Raw genomic sequence first — 19,782 nt, 5'->3', positions numbered from 1 at the left:
TTATTCTTTTTAGAGTATAGTTGTTAAATTATAAAACGGTAAGATTAAAGAAGACATTTATCATCGATTCAATTTTCAGCTGTATTACTGGCAATTGTTTATGATTCCAAAAGCTTGTTTTTCTGTTTCAATGCGTATAGCCTGTTTTGAATTAAGGTATTCCCCTCTGTAACCTTGTTTTCTAAACTAAGTACCTCTTGGGACTTCTTGGGACCCACTGCATGTATCTCTGGTGCTTTTGCAGAACATGAAGGACAAACGAGCTTCTGTGGATGCATTTGCCAGATTTGCCAAGAACTTCACCATTTACAAGAAGAATGCTCCCCAGTACCAACAAAGAATGGAGTACATCAAATCTTTGTTTGAGGTAAAACAAATGTTGTACAGATAAAGATCAGAAAGTTAAAGCTCTCCAGGTGGAACTGTGCTTTGTTCCTGTTCACCTGAGACTTGTCTATGGGTATATTGGTAATTCAAGGCTTAGATTCTGGATATAAATATTGTAGTTTTATAAACATGTTATGAAATACAAATTTGAAAATACTATTTTAGCAGATGTCAGGTGTACTATCTATTGATAAAAACCTTCAGTTATTGTTTGTCAGATGAAGTAGATCTTGGTTGATATATATTTGGCTATGGAGAAGGGTCACCTTGAACTTGGCTATGAAGAAGGGTCACCTTGAACTTGGCTATGGAGAAGGGTCACCATGAACTTGGCTATGGATCGGACTTCTGAGATTGAATCTATGTATGGACAAATGTCTGAACTTACTGGTGAAAATTTACTTTGAACATTGTATGAAAATCTGCATTAAAATTGGCTATGAACAACATACCACGAACTTGGCTATGGAAAACCGACCATGAACTTGTCTATGGGCAACTGACCCTGAACTTGGCTATGGAAAACCGACCATGAACTTGGCTATGGGCAACTGACCCTGAACTTGGCTATGGACAACTGACCTTGAACTTAGCTATGGATAACTGACCTTGAACTTGGTTATTGACAACTGACCTTGAACTTGGCTATGGACAACTGACCTTGAACTTGGTTATGGACAACTGACCTTGAACTTGGCTATGGATAACTGACCTTGAACTTGGCTATGGACAACTGACTTTGAATTATAATAATAACCAACCTTGAACTAGAATATTTACAACTGAAATTTAACTGGATGATATTGAATCCTGGATGAAAATGAATCCTGGATGAACTTTAACCCTGATGTTTGTTGTAGGTAATAAGAATGGGATATCGCCAGCTGACTCCGGAAGAAGAGAAGAACGAGGAGAATGTTTCTGCCGCGGGAGAGGCATTCATGCTCCAAATGCAAGACGCTTCAGAGTTTGTAAACACCCAGACACCACTGATGACCAAACTACTGGAGGATACATTCCAGGTAAAGAGACGTAACTCCAGAAGTTATGTTTTCAGTACGTGTTTCTCACAAAGATGGACATTTCTCTGAGACAAAATTACAAAGTTATCTTCATGTTCACTGCATGGTAACAATTATGTTTTCTGTTAAAATGTTCCTCATATCACCCAAGGCATTCAGATCATACTTGAGACTTCAGCCAGCAGTGAAGGATTAAGAATACCATTCATGTAGAGGTGAAGTTGAAGGGAGACAACTCGTTAAGTTTTGGGAGGATATTTGAATGCCTGACACATTGTGCTCTGTGATGACTGTGTATTAGGACAATCATTGATATACATTTCCTGGTTTCTATTTTACAATATCAAGGGTCAGAATGTGAGTGATACGTTTTTATTTTCCATATCTCACCTGATGAACCATTCACACACTTGTCTAATGTAATGTGAGCCCCACCCCAATGTGAACCCTATCCAGAATGTTGCTGGACAGTGGTCAGTGTAGTGATCATTGTAGTGGTCACTTACCTGTAATTAGCTCCCTCCAGTATTGTTCTTGTCTGATATACAGTCGTCAGAGAGGTGACTGTGTCTCAGGTCTAAGGCCAACATTAAAAATCAGTTTGTCTAATGTAACCCTACCGACCCCATCCATAATTTGTTTCGATTCCTTTGGGATTAATTTTGTTTTCCCACTACTTTTTTGCTTTTTACTCTAACATTATCAGTAAGACAACATTTTCCAAACAATACCTTCCTTTCCTGTCGGTTGATGTTGGGTCGAGTTTCACTAAACAAAGTTATTTTTAGTTGTGGCCTAATACAATCAGTATCAGAGAGATGAAAGTGTTATATGTTGTACATTTCTAATTCATTGTCAGTCTCCTTACTATTATAGTTACCATTCACTTACATTTTACAAATAGTCACTAATATTTACAATATTCACAAAGATTTGCTAGTATTCAGCAATGATTTACAGTCACTGAAGATTTACAAGCATTCACCATTTTTCATGTTGACTTTCACTTTCACTTGTTTTCACATTGTGTGTTTAGTAATAGGTGTTGACCAGCTATATAGTTGACCATTCTACATTCACTGAAGTGGTTAGGTCACATATAATTGAATTTCCTGATGATGACATTTTTGATGTTTTTTTATCTTAATAGTATCATTGTCTATGAGCTCTTTGCTTTATGAGTATTATGCCAGATTGTTTTCACTTGAACTTCTGTCACATAATTTTCTTTTTCTTATCTCATATTTTTTTCTAGATTTGTCTTTATAATTCATTTAATGCTCAGAGTGGCCAATGAAATACCCAAACAGTGCATCAGGATTAGGAAGGACCCTGAACAGCACTGTAGTATATGTATGTTCCAGTATTAAAAACATAAAATTTAATGACAAAAGTGCTGTATTATGGGATAGAGACATCGATGAGCTGGAGTAATGTTCTATATTATTCACTGTTGTGTGTCCATGTGTGGTTCCAGCGTATGGCTAAGGCGAAGACCTTGAAACAGAAGGTGGAGGCGATGAGAAATCCCAGCCTCTACATGGTACACTGTGTGCTGTGTTTGTTGTGTCCTGCTAAACCACACTCACTGTTCACCACACGATTGTCACACTAACTCACAGCGCAATAATTAATCACAAAACCACATCATAATCACACAAAAATACGTCATAAACACAAAACTACATCTTAATCATAAAACATTGCTCCAGCTTACGACTCAACTGTTAGGTTCACTCACTACACATAAGTCACAAACTAAAGAAAAACTCATCACGAAACAATCAACAAATAGGCTAACTCAAAAAGTGATCACACTAAAGTTTTTTAAATAATATAAAATCATTGAAGACAGAAGGTAAAGATGTTCCTAATATAGTGAGTTTACTGATGCCACTGAATTCTAAATCAGGTGATTCAATTAAATTTTGACTCCATGGCAAGTTAATTAAGTTCAAACAAACCTTTAGAATGACAATAGTGTTTAAACGCTTTGTATATCCTGCAGCAAAAACATGAATACTGGAAACTTATTAAACCTGAAGTGGTACCTATACCAGTCACAAACACAGGATTTTGTTTATACATGACTGTAGCGACTGATAGTCTAAATCAGAGTGGATGATAGTCTAGATCAGAGTGGATGATAGTCTAGATCAGAGTAGATGATAGTCCAGATCAGAGTGGATGATAGTCTAGATCAGAGTGGATGATAGTCTAGATAAGAGTGGATGAAAGTCTAGATCAGAGTGGATGATAGACTAGATCAGAGTGGATGATAGTCTAGATCAGAGTGGATGAGAGTCTAGATCAGAGTGGATGAGAGTCTAGATCAGAGTGGATGAAAGTCTAGATCAGAGTGGATGATAGGCTAGATCAGAGTGGATGAGAGTCTAGATCAGAGTGGATGATAGTCTAGATCAGAGTGGATGATAGACTTACCATTTTCTGCCAGACTAGTCACTTGAGTGTCCAGCAGGAATGTATTGTGATGTGTATTACATAGTGATTCATATCCTTATGTTGTGATGGCTGTGATTTGTTGGATCCCATTTTAATTGCTTGATTTTTGTGTGATAATGTAGTACATGTATATTAAATCCTTACATTTTCGTTTGAAAACGAAATTACCCATAATTGTGCATGTATTAATACCAGTGTTTTATAAAATCTAAAACAATTCGGAGTGACTCTGCACAAGAAGGTAAGCCATCAAGCATTCAACTTTAAAGTACTTAACCTTATTATCAACATATTTATTCAGTATCTTGTGTGTCCCAGCAAAGCTACCTTCAGAATTAATAAGCATATTACTAGCATTTCTATTGTTGAATTCTGGATTAATATATATATATAATTATGGTTAAAGATAACTTTAGCTCTATGCTTGGAGCTTAAATTTTATGATAATAATAAGACCTCAATATAGGATTGTTTAGAGTAATGCAGTGGGTTTGATGCTACTGCTAACGGATTATTTGGGAAATTGAGATAAAAAAATCATAATATTATGTATGATACACATATAAAAAAAACTCCTAGAATCTTGTTTACATTAATTACAAACCTGTGGCTTACATCTTTTACACTTCTGGTATATCATTTATCAATCAAACAATAATAATGAGTGTTAGAACGGTAAACGGTAAAAAAAAGTTTTGAACACAAACAGTAATTGTAAACTTATTTTGCAAGCTTTTAAAAATGTCTGTTTCCTTTGTCAATCAAAGCGTGCAAATGCCATTAGACTGGTGACTTTCGACGATAAGCGCTATTTACTAATGTCAGTTTTAATGCAGCACAAGCACGTTTATCACACCTCGTCACTGTTGATCAACATGTCACGTCTTCACTATCATCTGGGGTCAGTTTTGAGTGACTTTTTGTGTTTTATAAGTCAATGGTGTGATGTTGATGTACCATTGTCATGTCCAATGTGTCGGTTATGAGTCTATAACGTGTCTATTGATTGTTTCACGTGTCAATGTCGTGTCATAGATGTGTCTATTTTGTCAATGTTGTGTCTAGTGTACATGACATGTCAATGGTAAGCCATGTATCACAAACAGATCCCCTCTGTGATGACTATCATGCCTTATATTACAGAGACTGGAGAAGCAGGTCCTGGAGCTGTCGGAGAAAGCCACTAACGGGAAGTTCCTGGACACAAAACAGGACCCTACGGCCATTCTCCAGGAGATGAGAGGGGTGAGTACTGAACAAGGTCACTTATTCTGTATCAACCTTAATCTGTATTTTAATGAATCAGTCTGATTTTCACCTCTTACTGTCATTAACAACTTGAGTGTCGTGTCATAGATCCGAGACGAGTTCTTCGACGTGTTGTCACGACTACGACAGGCGAGTCGGTGGCGTGAGGCAATTTGTGGGGAGGCCTACAACCTTGACTTCCTAGAGGACCTCACAACAAAGATGAACGTACGACAGGAAGTGTGGAAGTATGTGGAGGTCACACGCCACTCTATTGACGACTGGAAAGCCACGCCCTTCAGGAAGGTATAACAATCAAAGTGACAGTGACACTGGGCTAGATATAATGTTGAATATTAAAATGTATTGGAGAATTCAAGTACCTTTGTGAAGGGTTTCTTTTTTTCGTAAGGTGAAAAAAATTAACAAACATTCCCTCATAGTTGAAGATCACACTGGTCAAGGTCGTGGTCAGGTTGTTGATGTTCTCACCTTTTGGTATGGACCAGATTAACTGTTTGATGAAAAAAGTATAGAAATTTTTCAAAGGAACATAAATAAAATGATTCAGCTAATTTAAATTAAAAACACTCTGCCTGTGATTTGTGAAATTATTCGTAAGAGTATAATGTAGTACAAAGTAGTACAGTATTGTTTTAAGCCCCACAGACTACTGTTCTCTTCTAGTACTGTTGCCCTTTTACTTAAAAACTTGGAGTGATATGTGACAAATTATCATGCCTTACTCATTAGTACAGCATTAGACTATTGATAGGTCGGTGGACACACTAACTTAAAGATGTATTGTTGTGTGTTGTAGATGAACATTAAGAAGGCATTGGAGAAGCTGTTTGAGTGGCAGTCAGCAGCTGCCCAGCTCAAACCCTACCTACCACATGGTGACCAGGTGTTAGGGGCGTGGTTCCAGTCCATGTCAGAGTTCAAGAAAAATCTACCTGTTCTTCACAAGCTGGCTAACGAGGCTCTCAAGGTAGGTTTAATATTTATCGTGTTGTGAGGCTCCTGAGGAGATTTATTATGTGATGATGTTCCATGGGAGATGTTTTATGTCATCGATTATCAATCAAGTGATCATTATAGATAAACAAGAATGTATTTTCGAATCTTACAATTACTGTTGTTTAAATTAAATCTTAAAAATTACCATTGTTTCAATCAAATCCTATAAACTACAATTGAATCATTTTCTGAATTTTCTTTCCCTAACCAAACTAAGTATTACTGTGAATCCTCTGTGAATCAAGATTTTACCAGTAAGTGGTTTACAACATTATTGTCCCTGTAATGTAGGAGCGTCACTGGAAGGCCATCTTTGTCGGTATGAACGAGACTTATGATGGGATGAAGCAGTACACTGTTGCTGACCTTCTAGCGTATGACCTTGAGGAGCATGCCCAGCTCATTCACACGATCTATCTTGGTGCAATCGAGGAGTTTGACCTCGAGGTCAAAATCACACAAATCAGCAAGATGTGGGAGGAGAGAGAATTTAAACTGGCAAAACACATTCCTGACAGTGTCCTCAGTAGTAAAGGTAAGCAACACAGACAACTAACAACATACATCACAAACATCACACAACAGGCAACACAGACAACTTACAACAGACAACACAGACAACTTACAACAGACAACACAGACAACTAACAACAAACATCACAAGCATCACACAACAGGCAACACAGACAACTTACAATAGACAACACAAACAACTTACAACATACATCACAGACAAATTAAAACATGCAACACAGACAACTTACAACATGCATCACAAACATCACACAATGGGCAACACAGACAAATTACAACAGACAACACAGACAACTTACAACATACATCACAGACAACGTACAACTCACAATACAATGCATTACTGACAGTGTCCTCAGCAACAAAGGATGGTTACAAACAGTGGCCACACATAACACCTATCACCTGACAGACAACACCTATCACCTGACAGACAACACCTATCACCTGACAGACAACACATGAAAGACAAAACACAAGACAACATGTAACATAATACAGATAAAGCAATATGAATAAAAGATAAAACAATATACAACAGACAATGCAAAGCAGACAACACATTGTGTACATGAGCACGATATGGATAACATGTAATGGACTTTAATATTTTGTGTGTTTGATATTGTCATTGTGTGTCATTGTTGTGACTTAAATGTATGTTCTGTGTTAATTTTTATTTATTATTTCACAAAATAAGAATCAATCACACTGCCTGATTGTTTTAATGAGAAATGTAAACAGTCCTAAATGTGAATTCCCACCTGCAGATCAGAAAAAGGAGATAGAGGATACCGCTGACATGGGTAATTATACGCTGGGCGTGTCCTAACTATTCACGTTTGTCACAGGGGAGACAACCCTGCGTGTGATCCTCACCTACACCTAATGCCTAACCCGACTGCCCATGTTGATGAACTTATACATAGCTTATAAGATTATGTTTGCTTTTATGATATTGTAAGCTGTAAGTTTAAGTTGGGTCTGTAACATGTGGTCTGTGCTGTGTTATTCAGGTAGCCTGGAATTGTTCATGTGATATAGGCTCAATTTAATATATAAATACAATGTAGTGGGAAACTAAATGATTCAAACCAGGATTAATATAAAACAATTAATTACCACCTTTATATTGCTGTTCAGGCTTACTCAACATACTATGAGTTAGAATATATCTTGTCAGTATCTAGTTTGTATGATGTTCTCAACAACAAAAAATGATAACTAGGTAATACAAAAAAATGCTCTGCTAAAGACGTTGCAAAGATTTGCTTTCACAAAAGGAACAACAGCTTCTAATTTTGTTTCTTGTTTAACCAACACTGCTTAAAAGATATTTATGATCCTCTGTTCTCACGAGTAAACTTGAATATAGATATCTCATGAATTATAAGGGACTCCCTTCCGTAATATGTACATACTGTGCCTAGTATAGCTATGACTCCCAGTTAATTCCCCCACAGTATGTCTACAGTGATATTGTATTCTCAGTCCTCAACAGGTCCATTTACAGGTACCAGAATCAGAAATTTACAATTTTTATTTTCTTCCTCAGCGTAAGAAAGACTTTTTGAAAAACAAAATGCTGCTGTGTTGAAAACTTTGATTGAAATCTTTGAAAACTTTACGTAATAATTGAGATTTGTCTGTGTGTTATCGTTGTATTTAAGTGTACAATGTAATGATTAAGAATTATCTGTGTGTTATCGGTGTATTTAAGTGTACAATGTAATAATCAAGAATCGTCTGTGTGTTATCAGTGTATTTAAGTGTATAATGTAATTGTGTCATGATTTGACTGTGTGACCTAATCCAAGTTTACATTTATAAAAGATATCTCGCTGATTTCTATCTGCGGAAATCTTTTGAAAAAGTATTCATGTCAGATGTACATATATGTAGCATACTCCCTTAAGGTCTAGGGAAATCAAAGATGAAATAAAGCTGCTGTGTCCCAGTGTAAAGATTAATGAGGCTAATTGACATAAAGGCATTGTAATAACACTGTTTCTAATTAGATCAGCTACATATATAGCTAAATGTCCCATTTATGATATTTTGAAAATCCTCTTTATTTTTGCAGAATGTACTATACAATTTTCACCTACACATATTGTCTGGAATTCTTCAAAGACCAGAAAAAACATCACTTGATGACATTACTAAACCACTGTGTGCTATTTTTTGTTTGTATGAGTGGCAACTTACACTACCCTACTATCAGTATCATACATTGTTACAGTTAATATACGACTTAAAATTGTGTGTTAGGGAATCATTTTATTTGGTATATTAAGGTCTTTTGATGCTGGCTACTGTTGAAACAAGATTTTCTGACTTAATTTTTGTAGATATGCCCAAGAAACCAAGTAGCCCACGACGCCGCACCAAACTGGAGAAATACCGCCAGGAGCGAGCAGCGGCACAAGTGGGCGAGCCCCAGGGCCTCAACGTACGAGACGATGATTTCTTTATTCTCATCGAGGTTGACGACCTGAAGTACCAACTACAGGTGAGATCACAGGTTTCACAAGGTCACCTGCAGCATCATTAATCATTGACATTTCTTTATTTCTCATTATGATGACTGATGATCAGAACAATCAAATCAAATAATGATTACAAACCAAATAACAGTTAATAAGTTCTATACTAAAGATATGATGTAATAGAAACCTACTTTCACCGATGTGCAACCAGTATCTTCAGGCTAGATTAAAATAGGTGCTGAAAAATATACATGTATTTAAATATACATTATTGTATAATGATACAAGGGGGATAACTCTCCACTTTAAATGGTTTTCAGCATTCCCGTATCTCCATCAAGTCAATGATGCAGTCACCTTACCTAGGTGACATGAGCCTGCAGGTGGAATACTGGCACACAGCACTACAGCAGGTGGAGGAGATCACAGACCTCTGGTACACCTGTCAGAAAAAGGTACGGTATTCACCACTGTCTTGGTGTGGTATCATTGGGTTATTGTGGAAAACTATGAATAATAGGTAGAGTTATGTTATATCTTCTGTTATTTGTTTGTAGTGGCTTTACCTGCTGAAGATCTTTGAGAGGGCAGACCTGTACAAGAAGTTCAACGCTGTCAGTCACAAGTTTGAGGCCATCCATGGAAAATTCAAGGTAAGTTACCTGTTCCAGCTGCAACTGTAGGTAATCAGTTGCAGGCTGAATCAGTTTAACTATCTCCATCTATCTGATGTAAGTTTTAAAGGTTCAAGTCTGCCAGTTAGACCCAACAATCTTACAGCGAGATAGCGCTCATTAATTATCACTTTAGTTAATGCCCTGTATACTGTGGCCTGAGCCTACCGATATGGGACCTGAGGAATTAAAGCAAGTTAATACATAGCTTCCCTGTTTTCCATGGAATATAAAAGATCATATAATTGTAAGGTAAAAAAAACATTGTGAGACATGTTCTGGTGTAGTTTTGTTGTGTGTTCCGCTGCAAATTTGACATGTTCTCCCCAATCTCCAACCTGTTCAGGTCAAAATAGAGCCAGGTTAGTCAGCCAGCTAATGATATCTCATAAACATCTGTGTCCGTGTCCAAACACTGTACTGTGTGCTACCCTAGACCATGTAGTTACTGTTGTGACTTATCTGCAGCATGTAGGGGAGATTACTCCGTACTTTATCTGAGTGTTTTATGGGAGGTGTTATTTTGCTGTTTTTGTACAGGACTGGATGCGAGTGGTGTCTAACGACTCTAAGATCCTGACGGTGGTTCACAGGAAGAGAGGAGAGAAAGGGTACCGCCTGTTACAGGGAGACAACCTACGCGCTTTATTCCTCCAACTTATTGAGAGCCAGGTCTGTTGATAACTTTGTTCTTATATTTAGAGTTAAAGAGATTATAATATACTCTGCCTGTAGGATTCACTAAAGAAAATGGTATATTTTATAGATGGAAATGAATTAATTCTGTACTGTTCATTGGTGAATATTATTCATATAAAATAACTGTTTGTTTTCTTTTGAAGGAGATAAATCTGTGCTTTTTCTGTAGGAAAGATAACTGTACTATTTCTTTTGAGGAGATAACTCAGTTCTTTTTCTGTCGTTAGAAATAATCTATACAATTTCTGTTGGATTGATAACTCTTTACTTTTTCTTTAGGAGGAAATTCTCAAACACCTTGAGGTGGTATTGGAGACGTCCAGGATGGAGTTCCCCCGTCTCTACTTCCTCAGTAACGATGAACTCATTGACCTACTCGGAATCTCCAGGAATCCAAAGATGATGCTACCAACTGCTAAGAAGTGTTTCCAAGGTGTGGAGTCGCTGACCTTTGCCCTCCCTCCAGGAACCTCCAGTATCAGTACCGAGCTGGACTTTGCTCTCAATGGTATGTCTGTCAACCATCTTACTTAAAAGACCATACTTCTGTATCCCTGTTTTGTATTTCTGTCATCAGTCATACATACATTGTATATCAATTTGCTAATTTTACAGCGGACAAGTTGGAGGTGACAACAATGCACGGTGACCTCGGGGAGGAGGTGCCACTCTACACCCGCGTACAAGCCTTCTCTAAGGCAACACGCTGGTTCAAGAGTCTTGAGGCCATCATGAAAAACACCATGGCGCTCATGCTACAGAAATGTATCCAGGCTCGCATGGATGAAGGTAAAATTATTATATGAATCATTAAAATTAATTAGATTCTTTAAAATCACTTTGAGCAGATTGTTGTGAACATATGTTGACAGTATACAGTAAAAGAGGAAATTCCTGGGGTGTGGAAATGTTCTTGTTGTAACTCCATCAACTGATTTAAGTGTGGGAATTTTTGCATTTTCATAAATGGTTCTAAAGTTTATATATTCTATGTATCATCTGTCTATAAAATCCATAAATGTATATTTCTGTGTGGACATTTTTGCACATATTTATTAAAAGTGAACAACGTAAGAATTTCCACACTGCGAAAATTTCCACTTTTACAGTAAGACACTTATTTGATTCAAGACATGATTACAAGTTGACTGACAGAATTCAGCATGTGATCATATAAAATCATATATATATATAAGCTGTTTGATAATCTAATTGTATTAAAATATACACGTATACATATATATATAAGTTAGCTAACAATGTAAATCACCTGTTTGTATCTGGACATGTGTATAGATTGAAATCTATTTGTAGGCTCCCGACAGCCTATTCAGCTCCTGGAGGAGATCTCCCGCCTGACAGAGAGGCGCAGCTCAGAGGAGGAGCGAATCACAGGAGACATTAAACACACGTTCCGACATTGGTTGCTACGTTTCCCCGTCCAGTGTGTGCTAGTCGCAGAGTCCCTCATGTGGGCACGTGCTGTCAACCGTGCTCTGGAGAGTGGGTCACCTGACGAACTTGACAGTCTACGGTAAGTACAGGTGTAGTAGATATACTATACAAGTGTTATGGTGATGTTGTACAGGTTTGTAGATCGGATTTTTGATGTGTAGTACAATCAAACCAAGTCCAAACAGTTGTCCGTTTACACAGCGGGTCTCGTAATACATGTTTATTTCACAATGAAATCAGTACAATGGGGAACATTTGGAGTGGTCCCTTGACACAGGTGGTTTCATGATTGAGGTGGTTGGTTTAGCAGGTTTTACTGTGGATTGTATATTAGAACTGATATATAGTACAACAGAGAATGGATTGGGTTCTTGGAGGGTTCTCTTAATAAAATGTCTTATTTAACTCATTAACCCCTGACATTTCATAATGAACTATTCCAACCTTTGAATTGGAAGAGTTCAAATGTGTCTTCAGGGGTGAATGAGTTAAGTAAAGACACAATGATCACTGACATTAATTCCAATTTCTGTTAGTTACAACACAACTATGACATTCTGTTACAGATCCAGTATGAACTCCAAGTATGAGCAGTATGTGGATCTGATACGGGAGAGCTACTCGTTCAACGGCTCCCTGCCAGCTTGTACCAAACAGAGGCTTCACCGACTTCTGTGTAACCTAATCAGTCAGACCATCCACCAGCGTGACGTCCTTAACTGTAAGTACTGATCAGTTTGCATGTCTAACCTCTCTCATGCAAATATTGATAACTTGTTGAATAAGTTATGAAATCAATTTGTTTTTCTTTTTGTACAGTTGTGCTGTCGTCAGGTCTGGTGGGGCCTGGGAACTTTGAATGGTTGAGGGAGCTACATTACCACATTGACATACAAACAGTACTACGGGCCAAGAGGGAGGAGTTAGAGATCCAGCCAGCACCGCCCTCCAGTCAGACTCCTGTCAGTCAGCGGAAGGCAGGTCGAGGCAGGCGTACATCTAAGGCTCTGGCCACTAAGGTCCATGTGGAAACCACAATAGGTATGTACCCAAATGACCTTGATACTATATTCATCATGTCTGAAATTTATAAACCCATAAAGTTTGTCATGTTATATGTTCTCAGTATTTGTTTTACTAGACTTCAAAGTCTTTTTTTGAGGATATTTTGGAAGAAGGGAGCTTTGATCCCCACAGATCAGTTAGTACACTGTCAATGTTTATTGGTAATCAAAAATATATTAATCTACTTATGATATTTCAGAAGAACCGCCCAAGTTGACGCGGACCAAGACCGTGGTGTCAACAGACTACCAGTTTGGACTGTGTTGTGTACAACAGCTTGGTAACACATTCCACTATGATTATGAGTACCAGGGACCAGCGGCCCGCCTTGTCCTCACCCCTCTCACACACCGCGCCTTCCTCTCTCTCACACAGTCTCTCCGTAACTTTCATGCTGGCACACTCGTTGGGCCGCCAGGCACTGGCAAATCTGAAACCATCAAGGAACTATCCAAGGTTGGTCTCATCTAGCTTTCTGGCATAGGACTGAATATTATACACATTTTTTGTATTTTTGCAGTTTTCAACACAAAAGCAAACATTTCTAGTCAAGATATATTACATAAAAACTATATTCTTGTTCCTCCTAAATTCTTCAAAGAACCCGCTGAAGCATCAGCTACCTTGCATCATGCTAGCCCTAATCTGTAACATGTAGTGAATATCTGTTGTCTTAAATAATAGATAACACACACTTAATGGTATTAATACTTGATACACACTCAGTAATACTTTTTCACCATCTAACTACGTACAAAATCTCACCACTACATACTCTCTGAGTGCTGTGGGGTTTGTCACTTATTTAGAGTGATAATGTGTACTTTATGTGTCCTGTGGGGTTTGTCACTTATTTAGAGTGATAATGTCTCTGTACTTTATGTGTCCTGTGTAGATATTTGGGTGTGCCATGTTGACCGTCAACTGTAATGAGGAGATGACCATAGGGATCATCACACAGATCATGTTGGGTACTGTCCAGTCTGGCTGCTGGACGTTATTTGATGACACTGACCGTCTCACAAAAGGTAAGTTACATTTAAACTGACATTCCACATCTGTTCGTTAAATTAAGTACTTATTCTATTGTGGTAGAATTAAATATTGAGTTTCGTAAACTTTTTAAGAATTCCACAAGATCAGTCTACAACCTAGAGTCTCACTAGATGACTCTACTTACTAAAATATTTCTAGATCCCCCTACATATTAGAATAACTCTGGTAGTTATTAACAATAACATATAGCAGATTTTGTGTCTTGATAAAAACAAAGCTGTAGCACTATTAGCCCCAGTTTCCTCTGGCCCTAACACCAGACTTAGACTTTTTGACATATAGATGTCTGGTGTTAGGGCCAGAGCGCACTGCTATATGAAGTCTAAGTCTGGTGTTAGGGCCAGAGCGCGCTGCTATATGAAGTCTAAGTCTGGTGTTAGGGCCAGAGCGCACTGCTATCTGAAGTCTAAGTCTGGTGTTAGGGCCAGAGCGCACTGCTATATGAAGGCTAAGTCTGGTGTTAGGGCCAGAGCGCGCTGCTATATGAAGTCTAAGTCTGGAGTTAGGGCCAGAGCGCACTGCTATATGAAGTCTTAGTCTGGTGTTAGGGCCAGAGTGCCCTGCTATATGAAGTCTAAGTCTGGTGTTAGGGCCAGAGTGCACTGCTATATGAAGTCTAAGTCTGGTGTTAGGGCCAGGGCGCACTGCTATATGAAGTCTAAGTCTGGTGTTAGGGCCAGAGTGAACTGCTATATGAAGTCTAAGTCTGGTGTTAGGGCCAGGGGGCACTGCTATATGAAGTCTAAGTCTGGTGTTAGGGCCAGGGCGCACTGCTATATGAAGTCTAAGTCTGGTGTTCGGGCCAGAGCGCACTGCTATATGAAGTCTAAGTCTGGTGTTAGGACCAGAGTGCCCTGCTATATGAAGTCTAAGTCTGGTGTTAGGGCCAGAGTGCACTGCTATATGAAGTCTAAGTCTTGTGTTCGGGCTAGAGCGCACTGCTATATGAAGTCTAAGTCTGGTGTTCGGGCCAGAGCATACTGCTATATGAAGTCTAAGTCTGTTGTTCGGGCCAGAGCGTACTGCTATATGAAGTCTAAGTCTGGTGTTCGGGCCAGAGGAAACTCGGGCTATAGCACTATATGATCAAAGTTGAACAATGATATATACTGGGAATAGTTGCATTTTGAAGATAACATTTTTGCTACTTAAAGTCATCAACAAATTAAAGTCATGATTGGTTTTTTTACTCCTTCTGGTAAACAGGGGAATCTTTATTTAATGATATGTCCCACCATTATATAGTGCTGTACTGACAATAATGTGTTGACAGGACTAATGTCGGTGGCAGCCCAGCACCTGGACTACCTGAGGACGGCCCTCCGTACACTTCAACAGTCTAGTGAGAACCAGTACAAAATCAGGGGACAAGCTCGAATGGACAAGGTAAGAATGTTACAGATAGGGGAGCTAACTCCTGTACAGAGACAGTGTACTAACATGTATAGGGGGGATAACTCCCCTATCCAGACAAGATTTAGGTTCTTGTATATAAGTTGTGGAGCTTTTTCCAAAAAACAGACAGCGTATCGGTACTATATATATGATTGAGAATATAACTTTACACTCAAACAAGTTAGGTTGATGGGTACGAGAGATAACAAAACTCTCTACACTGACAAGATATATAGGTAGAGAGCTAGCTCCCAAAAACGGACAGGGTATAGGTAATATATGTATAAATAGATAATATAACTTCACACACAGACAAAACAGGTTAATGGGTACGAGAGATAACAAAACTCTCTACACTGACAAGATATATAGGTAGGGGAGCTAGCTCCAAAAACGGACAGGGTATAGGTAAAATATGTATAAATAGATAATATAACTTCACACACAGACAAAACAGGTTAATGGGTACGAGATAACAAAACTCTCTACACTGACAAGATAGGTTCACTAGACAAGAAAAGTCAATTGGTGAAAAAAAATCCAAACAGATGAGATTGTTCTCTGTTTTAAGTATAAACTATTATTAACAAAACTTTGTAAAGTGCTGTGTGTGTAAGAACGTGGAAAGTGAAATCAATGAATATAGTATTACCTATAAATTGAACAACCTTTCTAATTTACAGGGCCGTTTTCTGTTGGTATGTTACCGTATGTAGAAGGCTAGGACTGCTTTCCTCAGTGTTTCCCAAACACTTTATTGGTTATGCTTGCCATGTCTGCTTTCCCACTTTTACGACCATATTCTGCTGCTAGCAGCTTTTGCATGTTAGATATTGCTGTATGATGAATACCCCAATTATCTAGTCCCTTGGATGCTCCCCGCTATATATACCCCTGGGCTGCCTCCACCTATCTATGCTTGTTGAGTCGCCTTTACAGCACAATGATGGTCAATGTTTAAAGTCAGCTAGTTTATGTTTTATATAAGCTAGACGTTGTACAAAACATATGATTATTGGTTTGTAATATTATTTTATGCGATTACCATGTCTCACTCCGAGCCCTCAGTACCATCTTTAGGGCTTGTGGCGTACTGCCTCCCTCTCTAGTTGCTCCCAATTTGAATTTACCACTGTTATACCTGAGCTCTTTAGTGTCCTTCAGAGCCCCAAAGCTTTCTTTGTATCTCACAGGTTCTCCCTATCATGCCTGATGTGCATCTCTGGTGTCCTCACTACTTCAGTACCTCAACCAATACGCTCTGGTTCCATTCATTTTCCAGTAAATGCTGTGCTGCCTTTTGCTCCCCACTGGTCACTGATGTCCCCAAAGCTTCATTACCGATTGTCCACAATGTCACAAGTGCATGCTCCTAGCTCTGATGTTGTGTTCTATATCAGTGCCCCTAGCACCTCAATTGCCCACAGTGCCCCCAGCACCTCAAATGCCCACAGAGCCCCCAGCACCTCAGTTGTCCACAGTGCCCCTTGCATCCAATGCACAAGTGCCCCATGCACCCTATGTCTTCATTGCCTCAAGCACCACCAGTGTACTAAGTGTCCCAAGCACCCTAAGTGCCAAGTCCACCACCAGACCCTTGATACCCTCAGTGCCAAGTCCACCACCAGTACCCTCAACCCTTGATACCCTCAGTGCCAAATCCACCATCAGTACCCTCTATACCCTTGATACCCTCAGTGCCAAGTCCACCACCAGTACCTTTGATACCCTTGATACCCTCAGTGCCAAGTCCACCACCAGTACCCTTGATACCCTTGATACCCTCAATGCCAAGTCCACCACCAGTACCCTCGATACCCTTGATACCCTCAGTGCCAAGTCCACCACCAGTACCTTTGATACCCTTGATACCCTCAGTGCCAAGTCAACCACCAGTACCTTTGATACCCTCGATACCCTCAGTGCCAAGTCCACCACCAGTACCCTCGATACTCCAGTGCACTAACATCTCCAGTGCCCCAAGCGCCACCATTGTTTACAAGTGCCAATAGTGCCCAGTACCCACAGAAGCTGCACCTCCAGTACCATCAGTTTCCTCAGTGCAATCAGTATGCCATTAATACTCCTAGTGCCCCCTGTGCAAGCAGAAGCTGCACCCCAACTACTTGCAGTGCCCCAAGCACCCCAGTGCATGCTACTTTGTGACAGTTTACTGTATATTCTGTTGAGGTCTGTTACAGCTACTTTTACACAATGCTGTCAATCAGGATTTTTCTTGTTATTGGTAACTATAAATCATAAATCAATTGACTTGGAAGATAAAGTTCTGCATATAAAGTAATTCATTTATACTTAATGGGATAAGTATCACAATGCATACCATAAAAAGGTAGTGATTATCCAAAAATTTGTGAAAATTAATATACCAAAAGATATCCAGATGTATGATGAGAGAAAAGCCTTGTATGTACACAGGAAGGGATAACAGTGTCACTCCCTGATATTACACACACCATGGACATATTCGCTACATAGAAGATAAAATAAAGTAAGGTGAAATTTGATACCAACAAAATTTTAATAAAGTCAGATAAGATAAAGATTATTTTCTCTAATTATTTACAATAAGTTATATTTAAGTTTCCAGAATATGATTTATAAAAGGATTGTCACCGGAAGAGAATTGTTACAGAATTATCCTTATTTAGAGATTAGACAGGATAGCTTATAAGTCCACTTCACTGTTGACAAGTGTGATTTGTTTTTCTAGAAAACTGGTGTTGGAGACAAGGTGATTCGACGCAACTCCCTCACAACACTCCATCCTCTGCCGTCAGACGTTGGTACTGCAGGTCTACAGCGACAGAACACTGTGCCACACGGATTCAATGTAAGTACTAAACCCACAAATCTTATTTGAAAACAGTTTGGAGTAAAATCAGAATCTAGTTTATATTTTCATAAAATTGTAGTTTGAAGATTGAAATTCATAGGAAATCATTGTGTTAAAACAAAAATATCATTCATTTGAAATTATCAGTTAAACTACCAAGCAAGTTTACATAAAATTGTGGTTGCTACAGGAGAAAGGTCTGGTGACCTACTTTGAGGACACCTGGGTTGCAGAGAAGGACTTACGTCGGCGCCGTCACTCAATAGAAAAAGAAATAGATATACAGGAGTCAGATCTGTATAAGACCAATCGTCCTCCACCACTTTTCTATGAATACGTCCGATCACGCATCAAGAATTCAAAGCCAACCCCTGATGACTACAGTCGACTTAACTCGGAGAATGTGTATACACATCGTTACCTTGGCAACATCATGTTCAGTGGGAAGCTTGTCCATGCTAGTGCTAACTTCGGCTGCTTCATGACGCTAAATACACAACGGGCTACCACTGCTGACATGCCAGAGGTGTACAGAGTAGGTATCCAGGGTTGTCTCCCTTACCCTTAAATTTCTAACTTTTTTGATATCTGGAACAACTGGTTAGTCAATTAAATGTAGCTATTTAGTGAAAAGCTCTATCGCATAATCAGACCAGATAAAAAAAAAATGGTGATTGGATCATAATTGTACAAACAATCCCTCTTGTCATACCAAATGAAAAACCAAAGTGACTCTGACGAGGGCTTGGCTAGATAGCTGATCACAAGTTGTCTCCCCTACTAATATACTGTGGATTGAAATGATTGATATATAGGAAATGTTGATGCTGAGGTTCTACCTAAGTTGGGAAGTCAGTACCACTATGATATCTATAGGTCTGACGTGTTCATCCTTACCTGATTGATCTCCCTTGCCTGATTTATCTCCCCTGCCTGACTTATTTCCCTTGTCTGACTTATCTCCCCTGTATTTTTTGTTAGACACATTGTTTTATTTATGTTCCAGTTGCTGATGAGACCGTGCGCCATGATCATCCCCGACAAACAACAGATCGCTGAGGTCCTGCTGTGTAACCATGGATTCAGGGAGACCAAACACTGGGCCAGGAAACTTGATCAACTTCTGAGAATGCTCAAAATTCAGGTTTATTTTGCTCATTTTATCCATTTTCCTTACCTGTCCTCGGTAAATTTTTCTTTAAGCTTTATTTTTTTCTTTAAAAATATAATGGTGGATATCATTCAAATTTGTTCCTAGGATTAAAAAGGTAACAATTTGTTACAATGGGGAGGGGGGCTCCAGGGGTTAAATTTTAATTTTTAAAAATCAAAAAAATCTTCTTTAGATCTACTAGTATTACTGCTAAATGGTATGGTATTGCTGATACCCCTTGGGATAAAGAATATAAATTGTCACATTG

General features: G+C 38.8%; 1 protein-coding gene across 2 annotated transcripts in view; it reads left to right on the top strand.

Moving 5' to 3' along the window:
- Positions 1-19,782, top strand: part of LOC110463347 (dynein heavy chain domain-containing protein 1-like) — an 83,145-nt gene that overhangs the window by 15,085 nt on the left and 48,278 nt on the right. For both annotated transcript variants that reach the window (XM_021517860.1, XM_021517859.1), the window contains exons 23-45: positions 245-367; positions 1,248-1,409; positions 5,016-5,117; positions 5,229-5,426; positions 5,941-6,111; positions 6,432-6,675; positions 7,445-7,480; positions 9,026-9,186; positions 9,484-9,618; positions 9,721-9,816; positions 10,378-10,509; positions 10,816-11,044; positions 11,152-11,325; positions 11,851-12,070; positions 12,558-12,712; positions 12,811-13,032; positions 13,256-13,512; positions 13,952-14,084; positions 15,386-15,498; positions 16,191-16,205; positions 18,239-18,358; positions 18,552-18,896; positions 19,368-19,505. In XM_021517860.1, coding sequence (XP_021373535.1) covers positions 245-367; positions 1,248-1,409; positions 5,016-5,117; positions 5,229-5,426; positions 5,941-6,111; positions 6,432-6,675; positions 7,445-7,480; positions 9,026-9,186; positions 9,484-9,618; positions 9,721-9,816; positions 10,378-10,509; positions 10,816-11,044; positions 11,152-11,325; positions 11,851-12,070; positions 12,558-12,712; positions 12,811-13,032; positions 13,256-13,512; positions 13,952-14,084; positions 15,386-15,498; positions 16,191-16,205; positions 18,239-18,358; positions 18,552-18,896; positions 19,368-19,505 — 3,681 coding nt within the window. The remainder of the gene's footprint in view (positions 1-244; positions 368-1,247; positions 1,410-5,015; positions 5,118-5,228; positions 5,427-5,940; positions 6,112-6,431; positions 6,676-7,444; positions 7,481-9,025; positions 9,187-9,483; positions 9,619-9,720; positions 9,817-10,377; positions 10,510-10,815; positions 11,045-11,151; positions 11,326-11,850; positions 12,071-12,557; positions 12,713-12,810; positions 13,033-13,255; positions 13,513-13,951; positions 14,085-15,385; positions 15,499-16,190; positions 16,206-18,238; positions 18,359-18,551; positions 18,897-19,367; positions 19,506-19,782) is intronic.

Source organism: Mizuhopecten yessoensis, unplaced genomic scaffold, assembly GCF_002113885.1.
Source record: "Mizuhopecten yessoensis strain PY_sf001 unplaced genomic scaffold, ASM211388v2 scaffold10891, whole genome shotgun sequence".
NCBI lineage: Eukaryota > Metazoa > Mollusca > Bivalvia > Pectinida > Pectinidae > Mizuhopecten > Mizuhopecten yessoensis.
This window is presented reverse-complemented; position numbering and strand designations above follow the sequence as displayed.